This window comes from Sipha flava, unplaced genomic scaffold, assembly GCF_003268045.1.
Source record: "Sipha flava isolate LNK unplaced genomic scaffold, YSA_version1 232_pilon_pilon, whole genome shotgun sequence".
NCBI classification, from domain to species: Eukaryota; Metazoa; Arthropoda; class Insecta; order Hemiptera; family Aphididae; genus Sipha; species Sipha flava.
The window spans coordinates 1,473,167-1,500,290 of NW_020272869.1; the positions used below are offsets into that span (position 1 = coordinate 1,473,167).

The window sequence follows — 27,124 nt, forward strand, 5'->3', positions numbered from 1 at the left end:
GTACTTTTATAATCAATTGTATCTTTTATATTATTATAAGAAGATTTTGCATGAACATTTATAACATTTAGTTTTATTTTTCTATTATTAATTCGGTTAAATCGTTTTCAGCTAAGTACCTAATTTAAAACCTTATTATTTTAATGCAACTACTTTTACAAAAAATAAATATTCCAAATAGGTATGTTAGGAATATATTTTAAATTGTTTGTTAAATGATTAATATGTTCCTACAATAATGAGTTAGGTAGTCATAATACATAGGAATTGTTTAAATACTTAAAAATAACAAATCAAAAATACATTTTTGGTAATTATTTATATAAATTATAGTATTAAAAACTAATTATTGTCTGTTATTTTAAATTATATTTAAAAAAACGACAGTGAACTGAATAGGTATATAAAATAACTAAAATATCAACTTATTATTAATACGCGATTTTTATTTGTACCTAAATATACAAGACATATAAATATAACTTCATATTTCAGTCTTAAATAAACCAGCAATTCTAGTACTTGACCGTGATAATGACATTAATAAGTAAAAATCATAAAAAAACCATGGTTTGCAAGATCAAGAAATATAAAAAGACACATTTTAACAATAGTTGGCTATGGACACGACTACGAAGATTTTTACTTTCTACCTAATATCGTTAATAACGTTGGGATTTGGAACTGCACTCTGAAGTGAACATTTATATAAGACGCTGATTTGGGCGAACTTGCTTTTTTCTCTAGATCCCGTTTTTAAATCGTAATTATTCGTATATCCATGAACATGAATATTCAATTGAAAGGTCAATCTACTAAACTCGAGTATTGTTATACAAAAAGAAAAAAGAAAAAATACTTAACATGATTCTAAATTAAATGTTGAAGTCTACATTTTAATTGTGTATCTATAATCTTGTTTTGTATCTAAAGAAACTGCCCTTCACCCCCGAGGGAAGTGAACCCTCCGTTTGTTCTTGAGTCCCAATACTGAGTTGTCGAGACGAACTCGCGCGTACTTCAAATACGAGACGGATGCGGGTTCGGTCGCCTGATTTTGAACTAACCTAACCTTCTATTCCTCGAACGATACTATAAACCTCGTCAAATCCAACCTCAGTTGAATTTAGCGCTGCAGGTCCAGCACGTGGGACGTGCGTAACTTGTATTGACTGCGTTAGCCGACGAACCATTCATGTTGTTAAGCGTCATCATAGGCGCAATACGATTTTTAGCACCCCTGAATTCAAATGTAGCACTCCTGTTTTTTTTTAGATCTATATAATCTATAGTAATTACAGTTAAATATAATTTTATTTTATTTTCAGCAATTTCAGCATCCTCAATATTTCAGCTCTAGTTGTACCCATGAGTATCATTGGCATAGGCGTAACTAGGGGGGCTAAGCCTCTCAACATTAATTTTAATTTAAAATATCGTTTTATTTTTTTAATTAATATCTTGGAAAAATATTTATTTTTTTTTGGTTATTCGTATCATTGTAATACGATGATTGTGAAATTATTAATAAATTAAACACAAAAATAGTCGTAAAAGACGTACGATTATTAATAACTTGTAATAACGATTAACGAGTAACGATGATCAGACGACAATCCAGTGGCACCATTTCAGTTTTTTTAAGGGTGTGCAAGCAATTAAAGAGGTCAATTTTTTCCCACCACCAGGCCAACATTTATGATTAGCAGTGATTGCTGATTAGCCGAGGTGTATGCACAATGTTAAACATTGGAAAACTGAAGGCCAAGGCGGCAAGGCCATGTATCAGTGACGCCTAGGCCAATAGCCAATAATTGAATATGAAAAAAATTCAAGGTGTGTATGTGCACACCCTGCTCCCCCCCCCCCAAATGGTGCCTCTGCGATAATCTTTAATCGCTGCGTCTGCCGGCCACATATTGGGGTTTTTTGCTAAAAATAGAACTAGATTTTTATATTATCTTCGTCCTTCTCTACATTAGAACAATGATTCTGTGTACTGTGTTTGTGACTTGTGTCTGATAAATGATAGTTTAATAGTTGGTACTCGGATTAAAGTTGATATTATTTTTCTTGATTTATAGCGGTGTCAGTGTGGTGACAGTTTTTTACCGAACGTACGAATGTTTAGTTTAAACATTTATTAATCTTGTTCATCATGGATTTATATTTTACGCGCTTGTTGTTTTCCTCGCTTGGTGGTAGTTACCTTACTTTGTCATGTCGAAGAAAATCGATCTTTTTAACATTTTTTTAAATGAAACCACAGAAATCAAGTATTGTTAGTCCACATGGCAAGTCACAATTTGTTTATTAATAAAATAATAATTTATCAGTTAGGTAAGAGTTAAAAGTTTTGATTTGCAATACTATCCCTTAAAGATGCTTCTAGTTTAAATAGTACAATATTTAACATAGTTACCAAACCGGTAGAACATTCATATGAACTAAGTTCGATGGGTCCTAAAGATTTAGGAAACATAGAAACTGGACCATTTTAGCCAAAACTTCAAGTAAGGAAATATTTTACTTTTTGTATTAATTTAAATATAAAGGGAATGTTTAGTAGGTACATAAAATATATTGCGGTGTTAGTACATTTTAAAATAACTGCTTTATTTTTGAGTCATTTATAAGTTATTTTAACTATAGACGTATCCAAAAAAGTGTTATGGTTCCCAAAATCATGGGTTTTCTACATCATACTTTGCTGAATTTAATTGGCTGGAATATAACATAGAAACTGACTCAGTTTATTGTTTTCCTTGTTGGATTTTTGGTACTAAACCTTCAGAAGAAACATTTACCTCAAAAGGGTTTAATAACTGGAAAAAAGTAAGTTAAAATATATATACAGAGAAATATTTTATTTTGTTTAATAGTTAGGTACCTAATATATTTGTATTAAATTATTTTACAGCTTAGTGGGTCTAAAGGTATTGTCAAAGGTTCAGAATCAAAATTGCAACTGTATTAAAGGATTTTCATGTTACAACTACCACTGGTGCAGATGATGGATGTATTCAATATGAGGATAATGCCAAAGAATATTGGAAAAACATGCTTTTTATCCAGTGGTTAATAGTATTATAGTTAACATGAAACACAAATTTTTACCAGAAAGTCTAAAACTGGCCATATCAATTGATAACTTCATTAATCTAGACTATAAACTAGGTGAAATGTTTGTAAACCAGTATAAGGTAAATTATTTAATCATGTAGAGATGTAGGTTATACTATTTATTGATATTATAATTGGTCAGATTTTGTCATCTTATGTTTTCAGGCTTTATTAAATATTAATAAAACTGACTTAAAATCAGAAATGTTGGTTGCAAAAAATTGTTACGACAATCAATTGGAAAACATTAACAATCAGGAACATTTAAAGCAGCTGAAGAGTATTGTTGAAAAATCTGTTTTCCAAATTATACAAAATGCTACATTTAACGCTTGCATTTCCATCAAGTTCTGCATGATGTAAAAGAACATTCTCAGCAATGTGTCGAATAAACACCTACATAAGGTCGATTATGTTACCAAATCGATTTTCCAAGTTAGCAATCATAGCAATTAAAAGCAAAAAAAATTTAATTGATTTGTCAAACATTCTAAACAAAAAAGACATTTTAAATAAATTCACCAATACTGAACGGAAGGCTTAAGCTATAATAGTTATAAAATTCCTTTAAGTTTTTAATTTCTATGAAAATTTAACTTGTATTTAAAATAATACTTAATAAATATGTTAATATTTTAATGTTTACCTCAATATCACTTTTTTATTATTTATTTTATACATTGTATATTAATAAAATAATATTATAATTAAATAATGAATGTTTATTGAGGGACGAGTTTGGAGGATGTGGGGGGTAGAGCCTCCCACCTTTTTTACTTTTTTTATACATGTTAGGGCTGAAGCCCCCTAACTTAAGGATCTAGTTACGCCTATGGTCATTGGTGGAAGATGCCTCGATTGCGAGAAGTTATCCCGCCGTCTACCGTATTAGTACAGACAGGGCCGGCGAGAGGGTGGAGCACGGAAGGTTAGAACTCCGGAGCTCGTCATTATTTACTATATTTTTATTGTATAAAAGTATGTACAAGTATATCTTGGTCCAGAAATTACAAGCAAAGGGGGCCTGGAACCAATCTGGTATCTGAAATCGATACCCCCCCAACTCAGGAAAATTATTTAGTATGTTTTTATAGAGTTTAAGTGGTTTATAAATTATACAAATATGAAAATGTACAACCTAAACCCTCCGAAATATTTTTTAGTGTATGCTCATATACCCTAAGAATGGCTCTGATTATGTACTTCATATACCACCTGAAATATCAAATTTACAGCTTATTATGCTTACAACAATAATCATAAGTTCATTTGTTTAATACAGTTAGTTCAAAAAGTGTAAAACCGCCAATGAATTCAATACTCCACCAATTACAAATCAAAATTACATTATTGTAAATTATTAATCAGAAAAATAGAATGTTGTTATTCAATTATGAATTTAAGAAAAAAATAAGAATGACTCCTTATTTGGACATTGATAAATGTTTGTTAAAATGTTTATTCAGTTCCGAGATAAAAATATAACATACAGATTTTTTTTAAAATAATTAATTAATTGAATATTTTAGTTCATTGATATGTATGTATTATTAGTATATTAAGTACCTATTCAAATTATGTATTTTAAGAATTCAAATTATTTACTAATTTTTTTAACATTTTCATAAAACTCGATTTTTTCCTGTTTCCCTTGAGATTCGACATCACAAAAATCTGCTGTAAAATAAACTGGTTAATTTTTATTTTTTTCAATCACCAATATCATTTTTCAAAGCTAATTTTTATTTTGAAGGCAAACATTTTTGTATGATTTAAAATAGTTTCTACACAACATTTTAACAAAGAAATTGTGTTTAATAATTTTTTATTGTAATGGTTTATTTGAATTTTTACTTTTTAAATATGCAATTGACATAAAACGAGTACGTGAGAAATCCACCGATTACACCTGGTTCTTATTTTAAATTCTGATTTTTATTATATATTTACAAAATGTTCAATATAAATAGAGCGTTTGTATTATCATTACTATTATTAAGTTAATAATAGTATAATCTACATTGTAATTTATAAATTTTGCGCCGAAATCAATTTTTTTAAGTAGCCCCAAACATAGATTAAAAATATTTAATTTATGCCCCAAATGGCTAAAACGATTGGTGGACCAATATTTTAGTTTTTACCAATGATTTGTTTCCGTCAAAACAATCTGATTGTTACATTTAAAACATGTATGTCGATTCAGATACTTATAAGTTTTCAACATATACATGTAAAAATATCATATAATGATTAAAGATCCTTTATAATATATATTATAATTTATCCATGATGTATAAGTGCATAATCCTCAAATGAAAATAATACATTAATTTAAACATACGTAGTGCAAAATTCACGAAACATGAAACAGCAAGAAAAAATAAAAAGTGCATGTTGATTTTTTAAAAAATGTATGTATACAAAAAGTTGCATTGAACAATAAATATTTTTTAGTATAATAAATATATATTTATTAGTAAAATAAATGAAAAAAAAAACAAGGTTTTTGCGTGACTGCGTCCGTATTTGATGGCATCAGTGCATTTATCAATACAATTATTACTTATCAAATTTTATTTAATAATCTGAAAACTTGTTTATTATTTGTTTGTTTTTATTTTTTCCATCTTCAACACTCTAGTTATCACGTACTCGCGTCGGTGTTCACTGTTCAGCGGGTTCGCCGAGTTGCGTAGTGGTTCTATGATTGATTTTCGTCAACTCCGCATTCGTAAATATTGCTATCGTTTTCCGTGCGTTGTTTTGCGCAACAGCGTACTTAACAGTATCATGCGGTCTGCAAATTACAACAGTTGCCACTTAGGGTAGTCGAACATAACTAGACGGTCTTGTCGTTATTGGAAAACGTTCTGCGCGAGTGAAGCATACTCGCGGTATTGTCTTTCATATTCCAAACGCGTAAAAGTGTCGCTCGCTCTCGGCGGCCAACTGCAACCCTGAGAGTCGTGAGCGATTGTTTTTTCACCTTCGAATGGAATTTTGATTGCTCGTTAAACGCTACGATGACAAGCGTCCAACAAGAAGAAAAGCGGTTAAATGAAACTACCATCCTGGACTTGCCCGCTGAACTGATCGAGTACCTTTGCTGCTCCAACATATTGGACATGATCGATATCTTCAACCTGTCTCTTTCACATCCAAAGTTGAACAATTGCCTGTTCCGTGAACCAAATTCTCATTTATGGAAGACTAAATACATACAGAAGTACGTTTGGCACTTGTTCTTACACCATTCTGCATTTAATTATTGTTTATTTTGTTATTAACTAATGTGTCGGTTGTGTTAGGTATGGTCAGTTGGACAAGGATGAATACGAAGTCATTATCGATGAACAAAACACTTGGAAAAATGAGATTGAGATGCGCATGAGTTTGGCGAAAGCTGTACCCATTGAAATTGCACAAATGCCATGCAGATACATGAAGTTCAAAAATATACCATATCATTTGTATCCATTTAGTGAACAGTTGCACTCAAAAAATCAAGGACATAGATATTATGTCTTATCTGCCTGCACATCTTATTATAAGCAGCTTCTGATCGATAAATGGTATTTTTATAGCATGTCACTTATATATTTTTCATTTATTTTAATTTACTTTTAGTTGTAGTGAAAATTATGATTTACTATTTATGGCACATCAATTTCTCATATATACATGCCAAGTGTATTTCGGTTATAAGATAAATGATTTCTTAAGTTTACCGCCAGCAGAACAAATTGTTGAACGAGGATTTTACTTACTAGGACGTTGGTGGTGTCCAACAGTTGATACACCTTATCGTGATATATGTAAGATGACACTATTGTGTATTAATAATAAATTAATATTTATATCTATCATGGTTCATTTTTTATAGGCAAAAATTTGGACAACATAGCTATATCTGTATGCAAACTCATACGGTCAACAAATTTATCTCATCCACTATTTGAGCATGAAAATTATTTAAATCCAGTAATTGAACGTGGAAAAACAAATCTGGATCATGATCTATTTGATGAGGCTAATACAATTATTATTTTTGATTGTCTAAGACAAGTTTTATTTGCTGACAATCAACGAGTGTGCTATTGCGTTCATGACATTAATTGTTTTTTATTACAACCGGTAAATTTTTACTTTAATTATTTTATTTATTATTAATAATTGACACTTCAATTTATTAAACTTAGGTTATTGATCGCAATAAGGGTTCTGTATTTTTGCTCTGTGTGATATTCGAGTCAGTTGCTAGGCGATTAGGAGTAAAAGTCAGACTAACTGCAACTTCTGTTCATAATTTTGTATCTTGGTCATCTTCATGGCCTGGAAATAAACTTAAGAATTCAACATGCTATTTGATAGATATTGCTGGTGGTGGTATCATGCGAAAAGCTACAGTTTGCCCAGTATCTAGAAAATTGCCTGAACAATATAATGGAAATTCATCACCTGATGTAAGTTTTTACTCAAAAGTCTTAATCCTTGGATATTTTAATTTATCAAGTTTAATTTAATACATTGCATTCATATTATCGTTTACATAAATAAGAACTTAATATTATCTGTATAACATTTATAACAAATAATTTCATTTAAAATGTAATCTTATATCTCATTATGAGTATGATGTATTTGATTAATTTTACTGCTTTAAGTCAAGTATGTACATATAAATGAGCTTATAATTTGTAAGTAAAAATTTACTTAAATACCATTTTTTTTTTTTTTAAATATGTTTATCAGAAAATAATATTAAACATTATTATAGGATTTAAAATGTACTAAACTATAAAAAAAAATTGTAGTTATAGAATATGTTTCTGATATTCGGTGTACATAATAAATGAGTTAAAATACATTTTTGGATAGGTTTCAATTTTATTTTAATTTTTACAATTTAAATCTGGAATACTTCTAATTATTATTATAGACCTTGGAATTTTTTTTTTAGAGAATATTTAAGTTAAATAATCACATTTATTTATATTATAAACCAGTGGTTTTTGACCTTTTTCGAATCACGGCACACAATTTTTATTTTATTTTTATGCAATATCTACAATTAATAAATGATAGAACATGAAAAAAATTTAAAAATAAATAAACAATATAAAAATTTATATTAGCAATTTTCTTGTTTTAATGAGAAACTTGTGCTTGGATTTTATATTAAAAACTGGTACTCTTAAGTCTGGTTTTTTAATTATACTAATTATTAAATATTATATTTGTTACTAAAATTGTTAAAATACTCATATAGAATATGAATATAAATATAACCAAATATTAAATGACATACCAATAAAAATCTGTGACCACAATCATTAATTATCCATCAGGAAAAAATTACACTACTTGCTATTTTATTTGATATGTTTTTGTACATTTATGATAGTTAGATAAATTTTTAAAATAAAACATTTTTTTATGAATAACCATTTAATTATTATTTTTGGGGTCCCCAAAATATCTTTTTCAACCCCCAAGTTGAAAACCACTGCTATAGACTACAAAATTGATTATTAATACTCAGTTTAAATATCACAAGTTTAATGGTACTAAACATAAATGAGGAAAATCATCTTCAAAATATATTTTTTACTTTCATATATTTTAATTGAATTGATAGTATAAAATTAAAATGTATTTTTAGCTTTATAAATTATTCCTAAAAAATTGTATAATATTTTTTACTTCTTTTAAAATAAAATTATTCATTAATTAACATTGATTTATAAATAATTACTTGAAATCATTTTTTTTTTTTTTTTTTTTTTTTAATATTTTTTGAAGTAATATCTATATATATTTTTTTTTTTTTGTTTTTTTTTTATTTAGTATCTTTAAAGGTGACTACTGAGAGTTTTTCCACAAGCCTCTTCAAAACTATTATTTGCACTAATTAATTTATTGTACAAAAATATGTATAGATTGTAATTAAACAAATAAACATATTTCTAAAGACAGAAATTAGTATTTAGTATTTGTTATTCTGACATAAAACTATAAAGTTATCCTTTATTCAAATATATTTCAAGCATATAATATAAATTATACTCGAAACATAATTATTAAGTATAAATATAAATGAATTATAAAAACCAATGACAATTAGTACATATAACTATTATGAAATCTTAGTTAAATAATATTGTAATTACTATCTGTATAAGATGCATTAGAAATCTTCAATAATTACTTCAGTGGTAGATCCAGGTAGGGGGTTTGGGAGTTAACCCCCCCCCCCAAATCAGGAAAAATATGCAATTAAGATCGATAATTTTCAATATCCAGGGAAAATATTCAAAACTACCTCCCAAAAGAAAATCCTGAATTCACTGAGTTATTAACCTTTTTCTCAAATATGTTTATCAATGATCCAACTTTTTCATGACTATTTCATAAAGTATTACAAAAATAAAAATTATAGGTTAAAACTTAAATCACAATATTAATTCAAATATTTATTAAAGTTGTATTAAAAAAAATATAAATTTATAATTATAATCTCAATCCTTGCATGTTAATATTGGTTTTAATTTTTTTTTCCAATTATAAAATGTTGATCAATTGTTATCTATATAATATATATTTGTTATCTTGTTGTATTGTTATCCATTTAATTTACATTTCCATCTAGAATATAAATTATTAAAGGAATGTTTATTCTCATTGACTAATTGATTATATTTTGGTTCATATCCATGTTTATATAGCCCATAATTCATATTAATTTTCTAATTGATACAAATTAGCAATCAACTATTGGTGAGGTATTATTATATAATTATGTGTAATTTTGTTTTATCTCTAGTTTTGACTAAAATATATCATCCTGTATTAGTAACATATAAATCAAGCTCATGCATCATGGAGTTAAAAGTTGTACCATAATTTAATTGTAATTTTTTGTTTCATTTTTAATGGGTTGATAACATAATTGTTCTTATTACTGAAATTTATATTTCTACATTTATCTTAAATAATAAATTTAATTATTTTTAAAAATGGTTTTTAATTTATATTTTAAGTGTTTCAATAATCTTTTTACCATACCACAAACGCTTCTTTCCTTTTCTCTGGTCTTTTATAAAGTATTTAACATTACTCCAAAACTGAGGTTATTCAACATTTTTATTTATGAAATTATGTTTAGTAGATAATACACAATTTCTTACCACCAATTATCATATAAGTATTTAAATTATAATTTTCCTAATTGTATTGTGTATAGAGTAGAATTTTATATTAAAAAACAATAAGCAAATAAATTATATTATTAAACAACTTAAATAGTACAATAATTATGTAGATATATGTTTAAATGTTATGTAATTTAAAATATCTAATGTTTTTATGTGAAATCGAAAGTAACTTTTATTGTTAAGTACTTACAATAGGACTACATGTTGGCAACTATCATCAATACGTACCTATATATTACATCAATTTTGTATTTTAAGCCAAATAATACTAATTTTCAGATAATTATAAATATTGAGAATTATTCTGCCACTCTATTTTCATAAAATACCTATTTTTTTAAAAGATCATTCTTTTCATACATTGAAAATTAAATTTGATTTATTTATTCTCTGATTAATCTTATGATATTTATTTTACCATTTGTTGCTAATTATATATAATTTGTTAATGAAACAAACTGTAGGTTTTATAAACATAGTAAGCTAGTAGTGTTATCATCAAAGTTAAAAAAATCTAAATATTCTTTTGTTATAATACATTAGTCAATCAGAAAAAAATATACTTAACCACTAATAACAGTATTTTATTTTATGTTTGTAGTTATTTTGGACATTTTGTAAAATTGTGGAAAACTTGACTACTGACTATATAACTACACTTAAATATGTGTTAGAATTCCAAAAAATTCTTAAACCCAATGATTCAGAAGTTGAATTTAAATATGCAAAATTCTATGATTTATATGATTACTGTCAATGCCCTTTACTCAGAAATGAATGTCACCCTTTTGTGAGTATTCCAAGGCTATTTTTTCATTGTGCAATTTAGAATATAATTTTAAGCATGAATAAATTCACTATATCATACACAGTAATATTATAAAATGTAATAGCTATTTTTATTTATAATATTTTTAAAACATCATTATTTTACATATTTTTTTTAGGCACCGCACCATGTTAATGAGAAGAACATTCTGTATCCTGACGTAAGTGATTATAAATAATACAATTACTATCATAACTATAATATTTAATATTTTACTTATTTTAACAATCAGTGGGAAGAAATTTTTCCTTTGATACCAAAAAAACGTGGTATGGAGCATGATCCAAAATATTCTGTTGGTATGATGATTGAAACAGTTATAAAGGGCAATGGCGGTAATTGTGCTAATATTGTGACTAAACGTGGTGTCATTGTTGGCTGGACTAGAGTGCCCAGTAACAACCCATTGCCAAATCCAACTGTGTATCATGTGCTTATCAAACCTGATTATTTCGATAGAGCTAAAGATCAAAACCCTATCATCAAAACTATACGGGAAGGCAGATATGGTATGATAAACTAAAATGTTACGAAAAAAAATTTTAAATTTTACACTTTTTTTTAACTACTTTATTATTTTTAAATGATTTTTTTCCCCGTAAATACTATATTTATTTTTATTAGTTTTTTTTTTTTTTGGATTTAACATATTATGAAATACCATGGACGGTGATCTTATTATATAATAAATCAACTTGGTATTATAAAAAACAATAATAAGGACAATTGATAATACTAAATATAATATATAGTTATTTTTTTGTCTTTTAATACTTTTTTTATTGAACAACTACATTTTCTTATCAAATTATTGTTTGTGTTCTTAAATTTAAATTTTCTAAATTGATGATTGATTCATCATTCAAATTATTTTACAGAAAAATTGCAGAGACAGCTGAAACCATACGATTACAATTTCAAAATCATTGGCAAGTTTTTCAAGCATTATAGTCATGAGTTATACGCTTTTGTGCCTATAAATGACTTGGCTCAACTTTATCCTGATGATCTTTCATACACTATTAGTAAATCGATTAACATTGGTGAAAAGACTAAATTATCAAATTTTTGTTCCTAAGTTTTAATGTTTTATTATAATTTTTTTTTCTTTCAATACTATATTTTGTTTTTATCTTACTCTTGCCAATAAATCACAATTTATATTTGTGTTAGTGTATGTAGCTATTGTAATGAAGACTTGTTTTAAGAAAAAATATTGTACTCTAAGAATAATGCACTGTTATTATTTGATTTTAGTAATTGATGGTTTCTTATACACTATTAATATCGATTTATTGTTCCCAAATGCGTGAATATTAATATACCTTAGTCTTAATATTTATAATTTATAAATTTATAAATTAATAATAATAAATGTTTTACGTAATCCTTATATCAATTTTGAATCTTGATTTACTCTTCTGTTAACATACTTAGTTTTTCTTAGGCTTATATCAATTTTTACCATTCACTCAGAACCAGATATTGGTGATAGAGGAAGTGGGTAACCTTGGCTTGGATGCTAATTATATGGAACGCTTTTAGATTTATGAAAAATTAAAATATATATATATATATATATGAATATAATATTTATGTATAAACTCAAAGTTAATATTTATTATCAGTAATTTTTTTTATTAAATTATTAATCTTTAAAAAAAAAATAAGTGTAATATTTACACACTTTTTATATAATAATTCAAATTTCAAAACCATTTTTATTAATTGTAGACATATTTGATAGTTATTTGAGCAGATGAGGATTCAGGAGGGATGGCTATTTTAAAGAGACAGTAAATTTAACCTAGTAAATGTAAATCTGTTTTTGGTCTACAATTGCTCTTTTATTGTTTATTTTTTATTAATTTTATTGTTCAACTATTGAATTTATGTTAAATGTGGACATAATTTAAAAATAACTTGTAGAAAGTTCTCTAATAAATTTATAACCAATATTTAATAACAATGTACTCGTCAATAAATTAATATCCACATATGAAATCGCCCACTAAATTTAACCAAAATGCAAAATAATAATCAAAAAAATCCTATGAATTGCCTATGCGGTGCGCCGTCTAACGTAAAAAACGTATTATATTACAATTTTATAATAAAATGCCAACAAAGAAATAATAGAAAATAATATTCTCATTCAATATCTTTTTAATAGTACCTAGTAAATAACTAAAGAACGTTAAAAAAAAAACCTCAACTCAAGGTTAATTTGTCGATTTTTATTTTAAATAAATAACAATCTCTTTTACTAAAATTATTACTCTTTATTTTTAACCAAATTTTTTCAATGTAAAATTATAAACGATTTTAAATTGTAATCTTTATTTAATTTATATTTAAAATACTAAATGTCACGTTGTTTTGCTATCTTATGTAAACAAATAATATACTGTCTTTCTGTACATGATCCATATTAACGGATACGGTCTCGTATGTGTATTTTATTATCAATAGATTCCACGTTTAAGAAAATTTAATTTTGTTGATACAGTTCATAATGTTGTTGGCAATTGTTTGGAATAGTCCGATCAATGAGATGATAAAAAAATGAAAGAATAGATTCATAACACTGTATGACCTATAGACTCTATAGTAAAGAGCGGTGACGGGCAACTGGCGGGCTGTATTACATTTTCAAATCACTTCATAACATTTTAGTGTTTATTAGTAGGTATTTAATTTTATCACGTTAATCGTATAGTATAGATATTATATTTTACTTTAGTATTGAACTCCAGCTAAATCATTAGATTAGGGTTGCCATTTATACAAAAATACAAGTCGGGACACTATAATAACCCCCCCCCCCCACAACACATTCTTTGGAATTTTTAATAAAACTTTTTTTAGTCCAACGTTATTTAATATTTTTATTATATTATATTTATAATAAATAAAAAAGTCAAAAATTAGAAACAGCACAAAATGTAATAAATGTATTATTATTATCTTATTCATAAATATAATTTTAAATTATCTAAAAAAATTAATTAGGTACACAATTTTTAATTTAAAACAGAGTGGTCTTACTTATTTACTAATATGTGTATTGTTTAAATATGCATCATTATTCATCATCGATTTCATCTAACTTCATTTTTCGAATTTTTTCATGTTTGAGATCCAGAAGCTTCCGTTTCTGATTTTTGATTTGTTGTTGAATATTTTGCAGTTTTATGAACTCGAATGAGCAAATCTTTTTCAAAATGTCTTCATAAAATTGTTGGCACGATTTATTTTCAAAATTAGTCTTAATGACTAAAGTAGCTTCTACTGTATTGATGCATAAATTACCTCGTGACTTTGTCCAACAACTGTTCATCAATGAAAATATTCTTTCCACTGCAGCGTTAGATTCAGGCAATGCAAATGCAAATTCTACAATTTTTAATAACATAGAATAATCAATATTATTCTCTTTAAATGATTTAAAAATTGACAGCCATTTTTCTTCAGATGTTTTGCATTGCCATTCATCGGTTTTATTTCTTAAAAATTGTTCAAAAATTTTAAATTGTTCATACAGTTCTTCCTCGTTTAAAGTAATATTAAAATTTAATTTTAGAAAAGAAATAGATGGCTTTATGTTGGACCAATTTATTTCATCTTTGTTGGACCAATTTATTTCATCTTAGTTGGACAAACAAACCCATGTTAATGAATTTAATTCTGGTATATGTTGATTTGAAGCAGTCCAATCTGTTATATAATTTATGCATAAGTCATAAAATTTAGTACACGTTTCTTTAAACTCTGATTTAATTATTTCACCACTTTCTTCTAGATGAACAAGTAATGCTTCGATATCACTTGGTAAAAAAAAAATCATCTTTTTTATTTTTTAATTTCGTAGTTAATTTTTCCATAATTAGTATAAGTTCCACCGCGCAAAGCTTTTGATTTTCAATTATTTTAATGTATATATTTATAGTTTTCAATTGACTTTGTAAGAAGTTAAGCCATAAAATAGAAGTTTCATTTTTAAAAAATGTTTTCAAAATGTTTGGACAGTTATTTTGAGATAAAAAATACGATTTGAGTGCACTAAATATTTCTATTATTCTTTCAATTGCCGGATATAACGATAACCATCTTGTTTTGGAGTGATAATATTTCTTTATACTGAACATCAACAAACGAACAGAATTCTTTTAATGTTGAAACACGTACGGTATAAATATGGAAATATCCAAATATTTTACAAACTATTATTTCAATATCAATAGGAAGACTATCCGCAGCATACTGAATACTGTTATGTATTACGTGTGCGCAGCAACCTAATCCCAAAATATTACGCTTTAATATATTTTTTAATTTTAAAAATACATTATTTTTGCCTTTCTAGCAATACCGCCAAAGTTTGTGTTAGCATTATCTCCAGAGAAGCTTATTATTTTTTCTTCGAATTCAAATTTTTTCAAACACTTACAATTTTATTGTGAATTAACTCGGCAATTTCTCCGGGTAAGCTCGAAAAGTCCAAAATATCATTTTTAATCCCATTCTCTGGATTAAAGTATCTAACAATTACAGGAACTAATTTTACGGACTTATGATTTGAGGCATCAACAAGCACAGAAATATAATTAGCTTTTTTTAAACCTTCAATAGTATTCTCCATTGCGAAAGGAGCTAAAATATTTACTATTAGGTCACGGGTTTTAGTTTTAGCACAAGTAAATTTTTTTTCATTAAATAAAAGACGAATAAGATCTGTTGTACAAGTCATTGAGTTAAAGCTATGATTATGCATAACAGTATGAAAAGCTAAGGTTATTTCTTTGGCCACTAATTTCAATGATTTGTCATTAGCTTTTAATGGTGTAAAAAAATTATTTAATTTGCCAGATGTCAATGCAGCCTTTTGTGCTATTTTATGTTTATTGGATTTCATATGATATGTTATATCAGTTTTCCCTCCATGGCTAACTGAAAATGTACTCAAACATACAGTACATTGCACATCAAAATTATTGTCGGTTTTTACCTTTTTAATGAATGGAAATTCATTTTGGAGTTTGTCAGTGAAGCTGCATAATCGTTTTGGAGCCATGATGTTTAAAATAATAATACGTAGAATAGCATAAAAATAAAAATTAGTAACTACAACACAGAACACAGCAAAGTAATTTAATACTAAATACGAATGACTGAAGAGTGAAGACTAATATATGACTATAATATACGACTAATCGTTATTTCTATAAATTGTATACGCTATGTCGTTATGAAACTTTATCGGTAAAATTATCGGTCCTCGGCTATCTCGGAAGTTTCCGACAATTATTTATTGTTTGTTATTCACATGTGAACAATTCGGGACTTATTTTAAGAAACCGGTACTTATCCACGTCCCGGCCGGGAAATGAAAAATATCGGGACTCTGTAGTAAAAACCGGTAGTGTCCCGGCGAAATCGGGACGAATGGCAACCCTACATTAGATGTCTATGTAATATCCATACCGGCTTAGCTAATTTAGCTATAGGTATTAGGTACTTATTGTATTAGTTTGCATAATAATATGCCTTCATATATTTTGGCTCGGCAGTAGATGGAAAGTTTAGTTCATATCTGTGAGTAGTTCATAGTTCATTCAAGTGAATAGTTCAAATGAACCATTCTTAAGTTCACGTAGTTCACTAATTTTATTGATTATACAGATATTGTTTGGCAATCAACTATTCGTTTTATCACTATTAGTACAGTAGTAGTTCACACTACTTATGGGCAATTAAGTATTTGTTATTTAATTGTAAACAGATGTATACCATTTACAGGATTTCGAACAACGAACCATAGAAAATTTTTAAAGAAGTTCGCGAACTATTTCATTTATACAATGCTATCCAGTGGCGTATTTTCAATTTTTTCTGAGGGGGTCCACAGTTTATACATAATTAATATAAACTATGTATTATATTGTAATAGTTACGTCCTTATGCAGTTTTTGGAGGAAGTTGAATTAAATATATAATGTAATAATCGTATAGTCTTATGTTATATTATATATATGTACCTATATATTGTTTTTAGCATTATATATTATAAAGTATTGTTATAAAATAAATTCTAGTTGTCTCGATTTTTTGGCCAACTCCTCTATCACTTCATCAACAGTAATTTCAACTTCCCTGTAAATGTTTAACATACCCAATTCTGTAAATATGTAAAAATTGTTGAATTGTTGTTAATTTTTTATTTTTTGGAGTGGTTCTGGGGGGGGGTCCAGTACCCCTGGACCCCCTCCCCCCGTAAATACGCCACTGATAATATCAATTTTTTTCGAATTGTGAACTGTTGAGCTACAGGTACTGAAACAGTTCAGCGTAGTTCATCAAAGTGAATAGTTCAAATGAACTATTCGTTCACGAACTTAACATCTATACTCGGCAAGAGCTTTTGATATTTTATGTAGCCCTCGAGTGAAAAATTTTGAAGGCCCTATTTTTTTATATTATATATGTGTTTTTATTTTATGTTTTAAATGTATTTTTATTATTTTAACAAAAAAATAAAATAAAAACAATAGGTCTCAAGACTTAAAAAACTTACATGCCCTATCGGCCACCCTAAGTTTAAACACGCATAGGTGTATATGGAAATACTTGTATATATGTACATTGACCATTACTGATCTAACATGTAAGAAATTGTCTAAAAAATGTGATTTTAATGTTGCATGAAATATTTTTAAAAATCTATAGTTTAAATATTGAACCATTATCAGCTACCCAAATAAACTAAAAATAATGTTGAATCATTTGATCTACGTATCATCACTTCGGGCAAAAACATTGAATTTGAGTTGTGAGATAATTAAATTGATCTTTAAAGATTTAAATAGAACCTTAATAGATTTACGGAACAACGAAAACCAATTTGGTGGCGTAATGATTTTATTATCAGATTTTCGTCAAACATTACCAGTGATTCCACGTTCAACACAAGATGATGAACTAAATGCATGTTTAAAATCCTCCAAATTGTGGAAACATGTCAAGGTATTACATTTAAATAAGAATATATGTGTCATGTTGCAAAATGATCAATCTGGAAACATATTCTCTAAATAACTCAATGATATTGGTAATGGCAAATTTCCTATAGATGTGCTGACTGGCTACATCACCTTTTCTGAGAATGTCAGTTAATGCCATCAAAAGCTGAACTCATTCAAAAAGCGTTTTCAAATGTTGCTCAAAATTATTTATTCCATGATTGGTTGAGCGAACGAGCATAATGGCTGCCAAAAAACACTGATATAAATTAAATTTCAAAATTCAAGATGACATTCCTAGCAAAATTAGGTCATATAAATTAGTTGATACCGCAACTAATAAAGATGATGCCGGTTAAGCATTTCTAAAAAAAAATCTACCTCACTCGCCACTTAATTAGTTCTTTTTTTACAAGAACTCACAGATATGTTTACTGAATCTAAAATACCAAACTGGCAAGTAGGAGCCAATAGTGTGAACGGGTTAACTGCCACTACTTGCTGGTGCTATTATCAGTCGCTGGTCAACAGCAACTGACATCCAGTCTATATAGTGTGAAATGTGTTTAAAACATCGATGAATTTTGCCTACCTCTAATGTTAATTTATTATTCACATTGACTTGAGCTACAACCCAAATTTACTTGACATATGAATTATCTAAATATTACTCTTTAAAAAATGGTACGTCCCCATAAAGTTGCTCAAATAATCAAATTTATTATTACTTATGTCTAATGTAAAAAATACACAAATTAAATAAATTTTACACAAAAACATTTAAAGTACATTACTTTATTGATGGTCACATATGTTTACATACTGAACAGCATAATTAATGAGAAAAATTATTGAACTTGTATATTAAATAACACCTTTGTTATTATTAATTATCATTAAATAGATATAATATTCTTAAATAGCCAAAAATTATTGTAAATAAAATAAAATGAATGCCGAATGACAATAACTTAAAAAAAAATTCAGAAATTATAATATATTCTATACATTTAAACTTATTAAATTAAACTTACTTCTGAAGGAATTTTAGTTTTCACAAATGACTGAAGTGCCCTGTTTATAACAATAAATAGTTCTAAATGAAAAATTACTAAAGACATAATAATAATATACACTTCATTATATAGCTTAATACAGTAAAAAAAATGAATTAAAAAAAAAAAAAAAAATATTAAGTTTATAATATAATATATACATAAAAAAAAATTAACATAAACAAGTAAATAATAGAATGAAAATAATATACACTTAATAAACGAATGTCTTTTAACAATTAATAAATTCTATAGTAGTTGAGAAAATGTTTAAGTGGAACTGGTATTGGTAATGAATCAATTTTATCCTTTAAAAGTTTGCTTAGTTCATTTTCTTTGCAATCTCTTATAAATTTAAACTTGTCCAATTCATTTGAAGATTCTCCACCATTATTAGCGTTATTACGAGTTATATTTTGATAATGCTCAAAAAAATCACTGAAAGTCTCTTCTTCTGCATACATTTGTTCTATGATTTCTGTAGCTGGTAAAAAACTATCATTACTAGCTAATGAAGACTCAGATGTACTAGAATAAGTATCCCATAAATCACTAGCATCACTAAATGTTAATGCAGATGAATCGTCAGCACAACTGGGAGTGGACGCTAAATTCATTTTCATTCTCTTTGAGTTTTCTGTTTCTTCCATTGTTCTAGATGATTCAGAACACCCAGCTTCAGGTGATTTCCTTTTAGATGTTTCATCAGATAATTTCTCATGATGATCCAGCAACACAGATTTCCTGTATTCACAAAAACTGTCATTACTGTCAGTGCTTACATCTAATTCATCCATGGAGTTCAATGATTCATTGAGTTCATTATCTGGCACAGAATTAGTATCATCTGACATGGTCTCATCCAATCTAGAAAATGTTTCAAAAAGACTTCGTAAACCTACTAAACCTTCTACATTTAAGCGGCGATCTTCTACATTCAAGCCACACTGAACACGAATAAGCTGTACTAATTGTTCTTGAGGATTTGGGTGTTGATTTTCTTCAGAATTAGTATTTAAATCAATTTTAGTACGACATATCAAATCAGGAAAACTTTTTTGTAAGTTTTCACGTAATAATGATCGGATATTAGATCTACACAATTCTTGTAAGCTTAAAGGTACAACAGCAGCTGAAAAATTAAATTAGAATTAACAAACAATTTAAACATAAAAAAATTCAATCACAAATTAATTTTTTAACCCTATATAATTTACTTAATGTATTGTTTAAGAACTAACAATATAAATCATTTTTACTTTAATCCATAAAAACAGAAACATTAAATTATTTATACACTAATAAAAGCAAATTAAACTAATGGAGATTTATAAACAGTTTAATAACTTTTTGATCGATTGCAAATAAAAATTTTCTTCCCAATAATTTATAAAGGTACAGTAAAACCCTTCTCGTTCGCCCTCAGCTAGTCCACCACTCCGTTTGATCCAACTATAGTATTATCAATATGAATATGGATTTTCCAATTTATAGTATGTGGCTAGCATTGGCGCAACTAGGGGGATGCACAGGGGACTTGTGCACACCCAAAAAATATAAGACTTTTTCCAAAAAAAATGTAGGTACCATAATGTATATAGAGAAAAATAAGTACCTATTATGTATCCAGGGACCCAGCTATATAATATATATAAATATATACGATATGTCTGTATAGACAAATTGTATAATATCTAATGCATAGGCGTGTTCAGACTTTGGTAGCTGAGGGGGAAAATAATGTTAAAATAGGTAGGTAGGTAGGTAAATCTAATTATTTAATTTTGTTAAATAAATTGTATTATAAATATTAAAACAAAGTATTTATATTAAAATAATTATTAGTAGTTATTTTTTCATAAGTATAATGTGGAGAGTAATTATATTAGTGGTTTGGGGTTGTGAGGGCTTTGCCCCATTTGTCTATGAGCTCTTCACTATTTGTGCACCCCAAAAATTATTGGTCTAATTGCGCCTATGGTGGCTAGATATATTTATAAAATTATTTGAATTGCCTGTTTACTATTTATCAATTTGTTATTTATTTTATTATTTAATTATTTATTTAATATATATATATATATATATATATATGTGTGTGTGTAATTAAAAATAATTAAAGAAATAAATTTGGTAACGTTTTGTCTTCAAAATTTGATGTTTCTTTATATTTTGATAATCCGACCTTTTTCACGTTCCAACCATACCCCCCAATCCTGAAGGTGACGGATTAGAGAGGCTCTACTGCAACTGTATTAAAATAACCCAAACCAATTTTATTGAACTAGTTATTCTAGTATTTATTAAAAAAAAAACTGGAATTTACAGGAAAAAGTGTACTAAAATTGTCATTCTTACTATGTATTATTAAAAAAACTTGAGGCAAATAGCCTAGTGTTTAATGTGTCTAATTGGTAATACAACACTGTCCACTAGTAAAATCTTACACAATAAATATGTACAGAAATTAAATTTGTTCCAATTTAATAATACGTAATACTTACGGAATTGTATTGTATTAAAACTACATTTTTCAGGCACAATAAGGTTTGTAAATAAAACTTCTAATGCCTCATAGTTTTGCCAAGTGTGTTCACCTGTCCTTTTTACTTTTATAAGAGTTCCATCTAATGGCATAACTAATATTCCACCAACCTAAAAACACATAAAAATGTACTCAATATTAATTTCATAACACAAAAAATGTTCATGCATGAACAGTTGTCGTACCTTAATAAGAGACTTCATAAAATTAGATTCTTCAGGTGGTACACCAGCTCCACAATATACTCTATCATAGAAACCTGTTGGCGATAGCTCACATGCATTCCCTGAATCAATAATTTATAGATAAATATTTATTTTCACATGTAATGTAAAGAAATAAAAGAATCGATTCAATAAATTAAACTGAATTATTAGAATCATTAATTTAACTGAATCATATTTCCCATTCCCATTGTAAAATGCGTTTTGAATATAGATTGTTATCAAATAATTTACTAATAAACACAAGATTTATTTTTGTAACATAGAGGGAAAACGCAATTTGTTTACAGTAAACTGGCTATTGTAAATTAGTTCCATTTATTCTAAAATAAATTATAATTTATTACTTTAGAGTTTTAGATTTTTCTCGTTTTATTAAATATACATATGCATATATTTATGTACATATTATCAAACTTTGCCAATGAGTTGAGTAAAAATGTAAATATTACACTGGGTATCAGGTAAAAATTTAATATTATAATGGGTACTGAGTAAGGGCCAAGTCTTAAATATGATAGGAACATATTTATTAGGGACTTATCCAACTAGTTAAAATGAAGAAATAAAAGCTACAAAATAGGAAGTAAATGGAATCATTTTTTTTTTTTTTTTGTTTTGTTTTTCGATGACTTTGTCATATCTGATAACAACTTGGAAGTGTTTGTGGATTTAAAAGGCAGAATTATTTTGGTATTTTTAACAAGTATTTATCATTCATCCAATGAAAAAGTATTGAATACCTATATCCTTTTTCCAATATCAGTTTAAGCACAGGAAATTTCATGAATTGAAAACCAATAAGCAGTCAATAAATCAATAATGACCATTATTAGATATAAAATAAAAATAATTCACTGTATATATGATCAATAACAAAAATAATAAAATAAGATTATCTTTTTTTTTTTTTTTTTTTTTTAATAATAAAATTGGTAAGTTAATAAGTAATATGTATAGTTAATTAATGGTTTATAAATAATATAAAAATAATGTGTATACATCTTACTTAAAATAAAAATGTAACTATTATTTTTAAACTACAGTGAAACTTCTATATAATGATGTCTAATGGGGAAAAAAAGGCAATATAAAGGCATTTGTTAAATAGATAATTTTGTTAAAAAGAAGTTTTTTAAATGGAAGTTACACTTTCTATTTTTTATTTTTCTTGAATTACTAGAACTTTTTGACTAGTCTCTCTAACTTTGAATTAACCAAGTTCAACTGGCCTTAAAATATATCAGAATTTCAAAAAATATTTAAAAAACTTATTTCAATAAAAATATGATATACTCGCATTAGTTTTTTTAATTGGTAAATATACTTAAAAATAAAAATGTCCAACCAATTTATTAATAATATAAAATGTACCTTGGATAAAGACTGGTTCACAAAACTCATAATGATCAATTGCTGCAGCATTTAATTTAAATTCTTCCAATTTTTGGTTTGCTTGGTCTACTAATAACTGATTGATTTCAATACCATGATTAACACCATTTGTACCTAGAAAAAATTAAAAAATTAAATCAATTTGAACTAAAAAAAATGATTATTTCCAAATCAACTGATTTGATTAAAATATAATTAATATCAGAATTATGTCATATATTCACTACTTACCTAATAAAAGGCCAGCAACAGTACTGAAATACCCAATTCCAGAACCAATGTTTAAAAAGGTATTACCTTGTTGTAATTCTAAATTTTCTAAGACTGAAGCATAAACGCTTGGTGCAGATAAATGAATTAGTTGAGATTGCCAAGCCATGTCTCTATAAGCATGATGTTTTTCTTCATCAGTAAAATACAGCTTTCGATCGACACCTCTTAGAACTTTTTCTACCTTATCAGTGCGTACAAATTGGTGTTTAACCAAAAAGTTTACGAGTTCATCATGTGTCCTGTTATTGCCATTTGAGCTCATATACTGACCCATTTTAGAAAACTGCTATACATAACATTAAATTAAATTTTAATTCCTGAAATATAAAGTACTTATTATTTTGTTATTTATAACTAGGACTCAAATTTTAAAGCACAATAAGTAACAAAAAAAAAATTAACTTTAATTAGGTATGAAATTAATAAAAAAAAAATTAATTAACTGGTATATAGTTAGATTTTTGTTAATGAAACTGACTCTGTTATCAGACAACATTTTTTTATACACCAAAAACATACACTCTACATTCACTGATGTGATTGATGCATATTACATACAAGTTGTTTTGCTTAAATAAAATCTATGATAATCAATATTAGATGAAATATCAGTATATTGTTAATGTGTTATAATTGTATCTAGTTTTTTGAAAGAATAAATTTACCTTAAATTGTTAATAATTGAAATGGTCCATGTTATAGGCATACTGATTATAAATCGGTAACTATTGATGATAATATTATGATTAACCAAATGTTTAATATATTTTATAATCAAACCGATAAATGGAAACAAAAATAACTTGATAACCATAGTCCATATTCAGTATTTGACATAGATTGAGAACTGTACCTACTGTAATACATAACTAAGAAGAATGTTTTTACGTTTCTTATTATTTAAATTTTTTTTTTATAGCATAATGAAAATATTAAAATTCCCTAGCTGGAATAATTGTATAAGAGCAATAAAAAAGCATTTATATTAAAAAAAAATTGGTTTATTGAGAATCAGAATGACATGAAATTAATTTGTGTATTAAAATTATATTTCTATATTTTATTTAAAATTCGAGCCTTATTTATAATTAACCCAAGGAATATTTAAAACACTTGAACTGGAAAAGTTTCAATTAGTATGAAAAAAAAGCGACAAATTTAAAATACTGACATTTTAACACTTAAAATTTATAATATCCAGTTTGTTTCAACCCCATAGACCTATTAACTAATAAATAAATTAATCAATTCATTCATAGGTCTATGGTTTCAACGTTCGAACATCCTCGGTCAAGGCATTCCAAGATTTTTTGGGGCCAGGGGCAAACTAATTCAGAGACCCTTCGACCATAATAATAAGATATGATAAATAAAATACTCACTGAGAATAACAAAATTCTTGTAAACGTATTTTTCCAAACCTTAACCAATCAAGCTCATTTAAATTCATGTACTGCATTACTCATTTACATAATAAAATTGAATATTGTTCATATTATTTATAATTTAATTGCTCGATGTAATCGGACAAGTCGCTATACGTTCACTTTAATCGCCAACACGCTTTTTTAATAATCATTATACATTAAGATTTCATGGGGGCCCCCTAAAAAATATTCCAACGATAGGGCCTGGGGCAAAATAATCCTCCCATGAATGCCTTATCCTCGGTATCAAAGGTTTTCTATACAAAATGTTACATTTGTTGTAAAAATGAACACATCAACAAATACAAATTAAAATTACACACAATAATGTCTACATGGTACAACGCGTAGGTATGTATTGTAATTATTTTACTTACAGTTTAAGGGACGCTGATTAAATCTTGCAGAACACAGTACGGAAAACCGAATTTAAATGTAAGATGTGACGCGCTCAGTGCTCAACACCACGGATGTATTGTAATGAGTTCAGTGTTCAAGAAGAAACGAAAATATATATTGGTGTTAAAATACATTTACTCGAACACAGTCGACGTCAAATACCGTTATCATTAAAAATGTTCAGTAATGTCAGGTGATTTTTATGAATATTAATTATATGGTGAATTATAATGAGACGAAAAAAAGAAATGGAAATATATATATATAAATAAATAAGATATCAGAAAGAAGACTGATATGAAATAACACGGACAGTATAGGCCGATGTCAAAATCAGTCCGCCATGTTCATAGAAAAGATAATGTTTTAGGAGAAAATATTAGTGTGTCCAGCAAGCAGGAATAAAATTATGTTTCATATTAAATTAATTTTTAGTGATATTCTAAAATCCAGAGTTAAGTTTTTTCCGTGCTCATTATACAAATTAAAAGTGACAATAACAATTACTGACGAATATTTAAAACATAGATAAATATAAAATATAATATATAATTAATAATACCACAGAACACTGTGATAATACATTAATATGTGTATATCTAAGGTGACCATAAGTCTCGTTGTCCCTCAGGGAATCTTTGTGACACTTAAAAGGTCCCGTTTTTAGAAAATAGTAAAAATAACGATGATTAATTTTAATTTATTGAGGATTTATTGTTTCTAATATATTTAACTATTTTATGTGCATGCACTGTATTACTACATGTCGGTGGGTAACGCGTGATGATGGCGAATAGCAGGGGCTGCATGTGGTGTATTGGGATAGATAACTACACTCATGATAAAATAAATTTATTTATTTATATATTTAATATTATTTAATAATATATATATATATATTTATTTTATCATGACTACACTAATAAAATATATAATATTTAACACCGCAATATCAGTACAAACTTAAAATTATTTTTCATTATTACGGTTATCGTTGACTATTTTCTTAACGTAAACGCTTTTCTTATATATTTTGGACTTCGTGTCCCGGTGTTCCGAAAAATGTTTTCAGGACGTCCCGACTTAAACGTTTAAAGGAAATGTAGTATTGTTTAATTTTTAATTTCGACTATTTTATCTCAAAATAGAATTTTAATCGTAATCGATTAACAATATATAGTAAAAATATAATTTGTAATTTATATATATAAATATTTAATACATTTTATATTACAATAATATTTTTAAACTTTATACTACCGGCCATTAATGTTCCTCTTCAGTGGCGTATACATAACTTGTATAAAAGGAGGGATCATTTGCAAACAAGTTATTATTTTTATTTTATTATTAATTTTTTTACGTTTCTAACGCCCTCACACTAAGAAAATTATAACATTTAAAAAAGGCCTAGTGGGGATCTGACCCCCACATCCTCCCCTTGTATACGCCACTGGTCCTCTCAATATAATAAAATTTATATAAAAAGTATGCTCGTATTACTCAATAATGTGTTTGTTTTGTCCCGGTTTCGCCTTATAAATTTATGACAACCCTAGTTACATCTAATAATAAGTGTAATTACTTAATTTAATTTTTTTGTTCCTTAAAATCATGA

At 27.0% G+C, this 27,124-nt stretch overlaps 3 protein-coding genes across 8 annotated transcripts; 2 read left to right on the top strand and 1 right to left on the bottom strand.

The window, feature by feature from the left end:
- Positions 1-1,893: 1,893 nt before the first annotated feature.
- On the top strand, positions 1,894-3,669 carry LOC112683680. Of its 3 annotated transcripts, none has more exons than XR_003148611.1 (5): positions 1,894-2,276; positions 2,337-2,513; positions 2,653-2,835; positions 2,921-3,203; positions 3,289-3,669. XR_003148611.1 is itself a non-coding variant. In XM_025554816.1 (4 exons), exons 3-4 carry the CDS (start codon positions 3,099-3,101, stop codon positions 3,484-3,486), a joined length of 303 nt encoding a protein of 100 aa, XP_025410601.1. In that variant the 5' UTR covers positions 1,896-2,513; positions 2,653-2,835; positions 2,921-3,098; the 3' UTR covers positions 3,487-3,669. The 3 variants fall into 3 exon arrangements, 1 of the variants encoding a protein (XP_025410601.1); XR_003148610.1 differs by having other exon boundaries at positions 1,895-2,340; positions 2,419-2,513; XM_025554816.1 differs by having other exon boundaries at positions 1,896-2,513.
- Positions 3,670-5,710: 2,041 nt separating this feature from the next.
- Positions 5,711-12,487, top strand: LOC112683682. Of its 2 annotated transcripts, none has more exons than XM_025554819.1 (9): positions 5,711-6,352; positions 6,435-6,698; positions 6,760-6,941; positions 7,010-7,260; positions 7,326-7,589; positions 10,942-11,130; positions 11,288-11,329; positions 11,402-11,678; positions 12,048-12,487. In XM_025554819.1, exons 1-9 carry the CDS (start codon positions 6,150-6,152, stop codon positions 12,245-12,247), a joined length of 1,872 nt encoding a protein of 623 aa, XP_025410604.1. In that variant the 5' UTR covers positions 5,711-6,149; the 3' UTR covers positions 12,248-12,487. The 2 variants fall into 2 exon arrangements, with proteins under 2 accessions (XP_025410604.1, XP_025410603.1); XM_025554818.1 differs by having other exon boundaries at positions 5,712-6,352; positions 6,754-6,941.
- Positions 12,488-19,436: 6,949 nt separating this feature from the next.
- Positions 19,437-25,762, bottom strand: LOC112683685 (protein-L-isoaspartate O-methyltransferase domain-containing protein 1-like). Of its 3 annotated transcripts, none has more exons than XM_025554824.1 (6): positions 25,485-25,762; positions 23,639-23,963; positions 23,387-23,521; positions 21,974-22,074; positions 21,748-21,898; positions 19,437-20,375 (listed from the first exon to the last, which is right to left on the bottom strand). In XM_025554824.1, exons 2-6 carry the CDS (start codon positions 23,952-23,954, stop codon positions 19,483-19,485), a joined length of 1,596 nt encoding a protein of 531 aa, XP_025410609.1. In that variant the 5' UTR covers positions 23,955-23,963; positions 25,485-25,762; the 3' UTR covers positions 19,437-19,482. The 3 variants fall into 3 exon arrangements, with proteins under 3 accessions (XP_025410609.1, XP_025410608.1, XP_025410610.1); XM_025554823.1 differs by having other exon boundaries at positions 23,639-23,966; XM_025554825.1 differs by having other exon boundaries at positions 23,639-23,997.
- Positions 25,763-27,124: the final 1,362 nt, after the last annotated feature.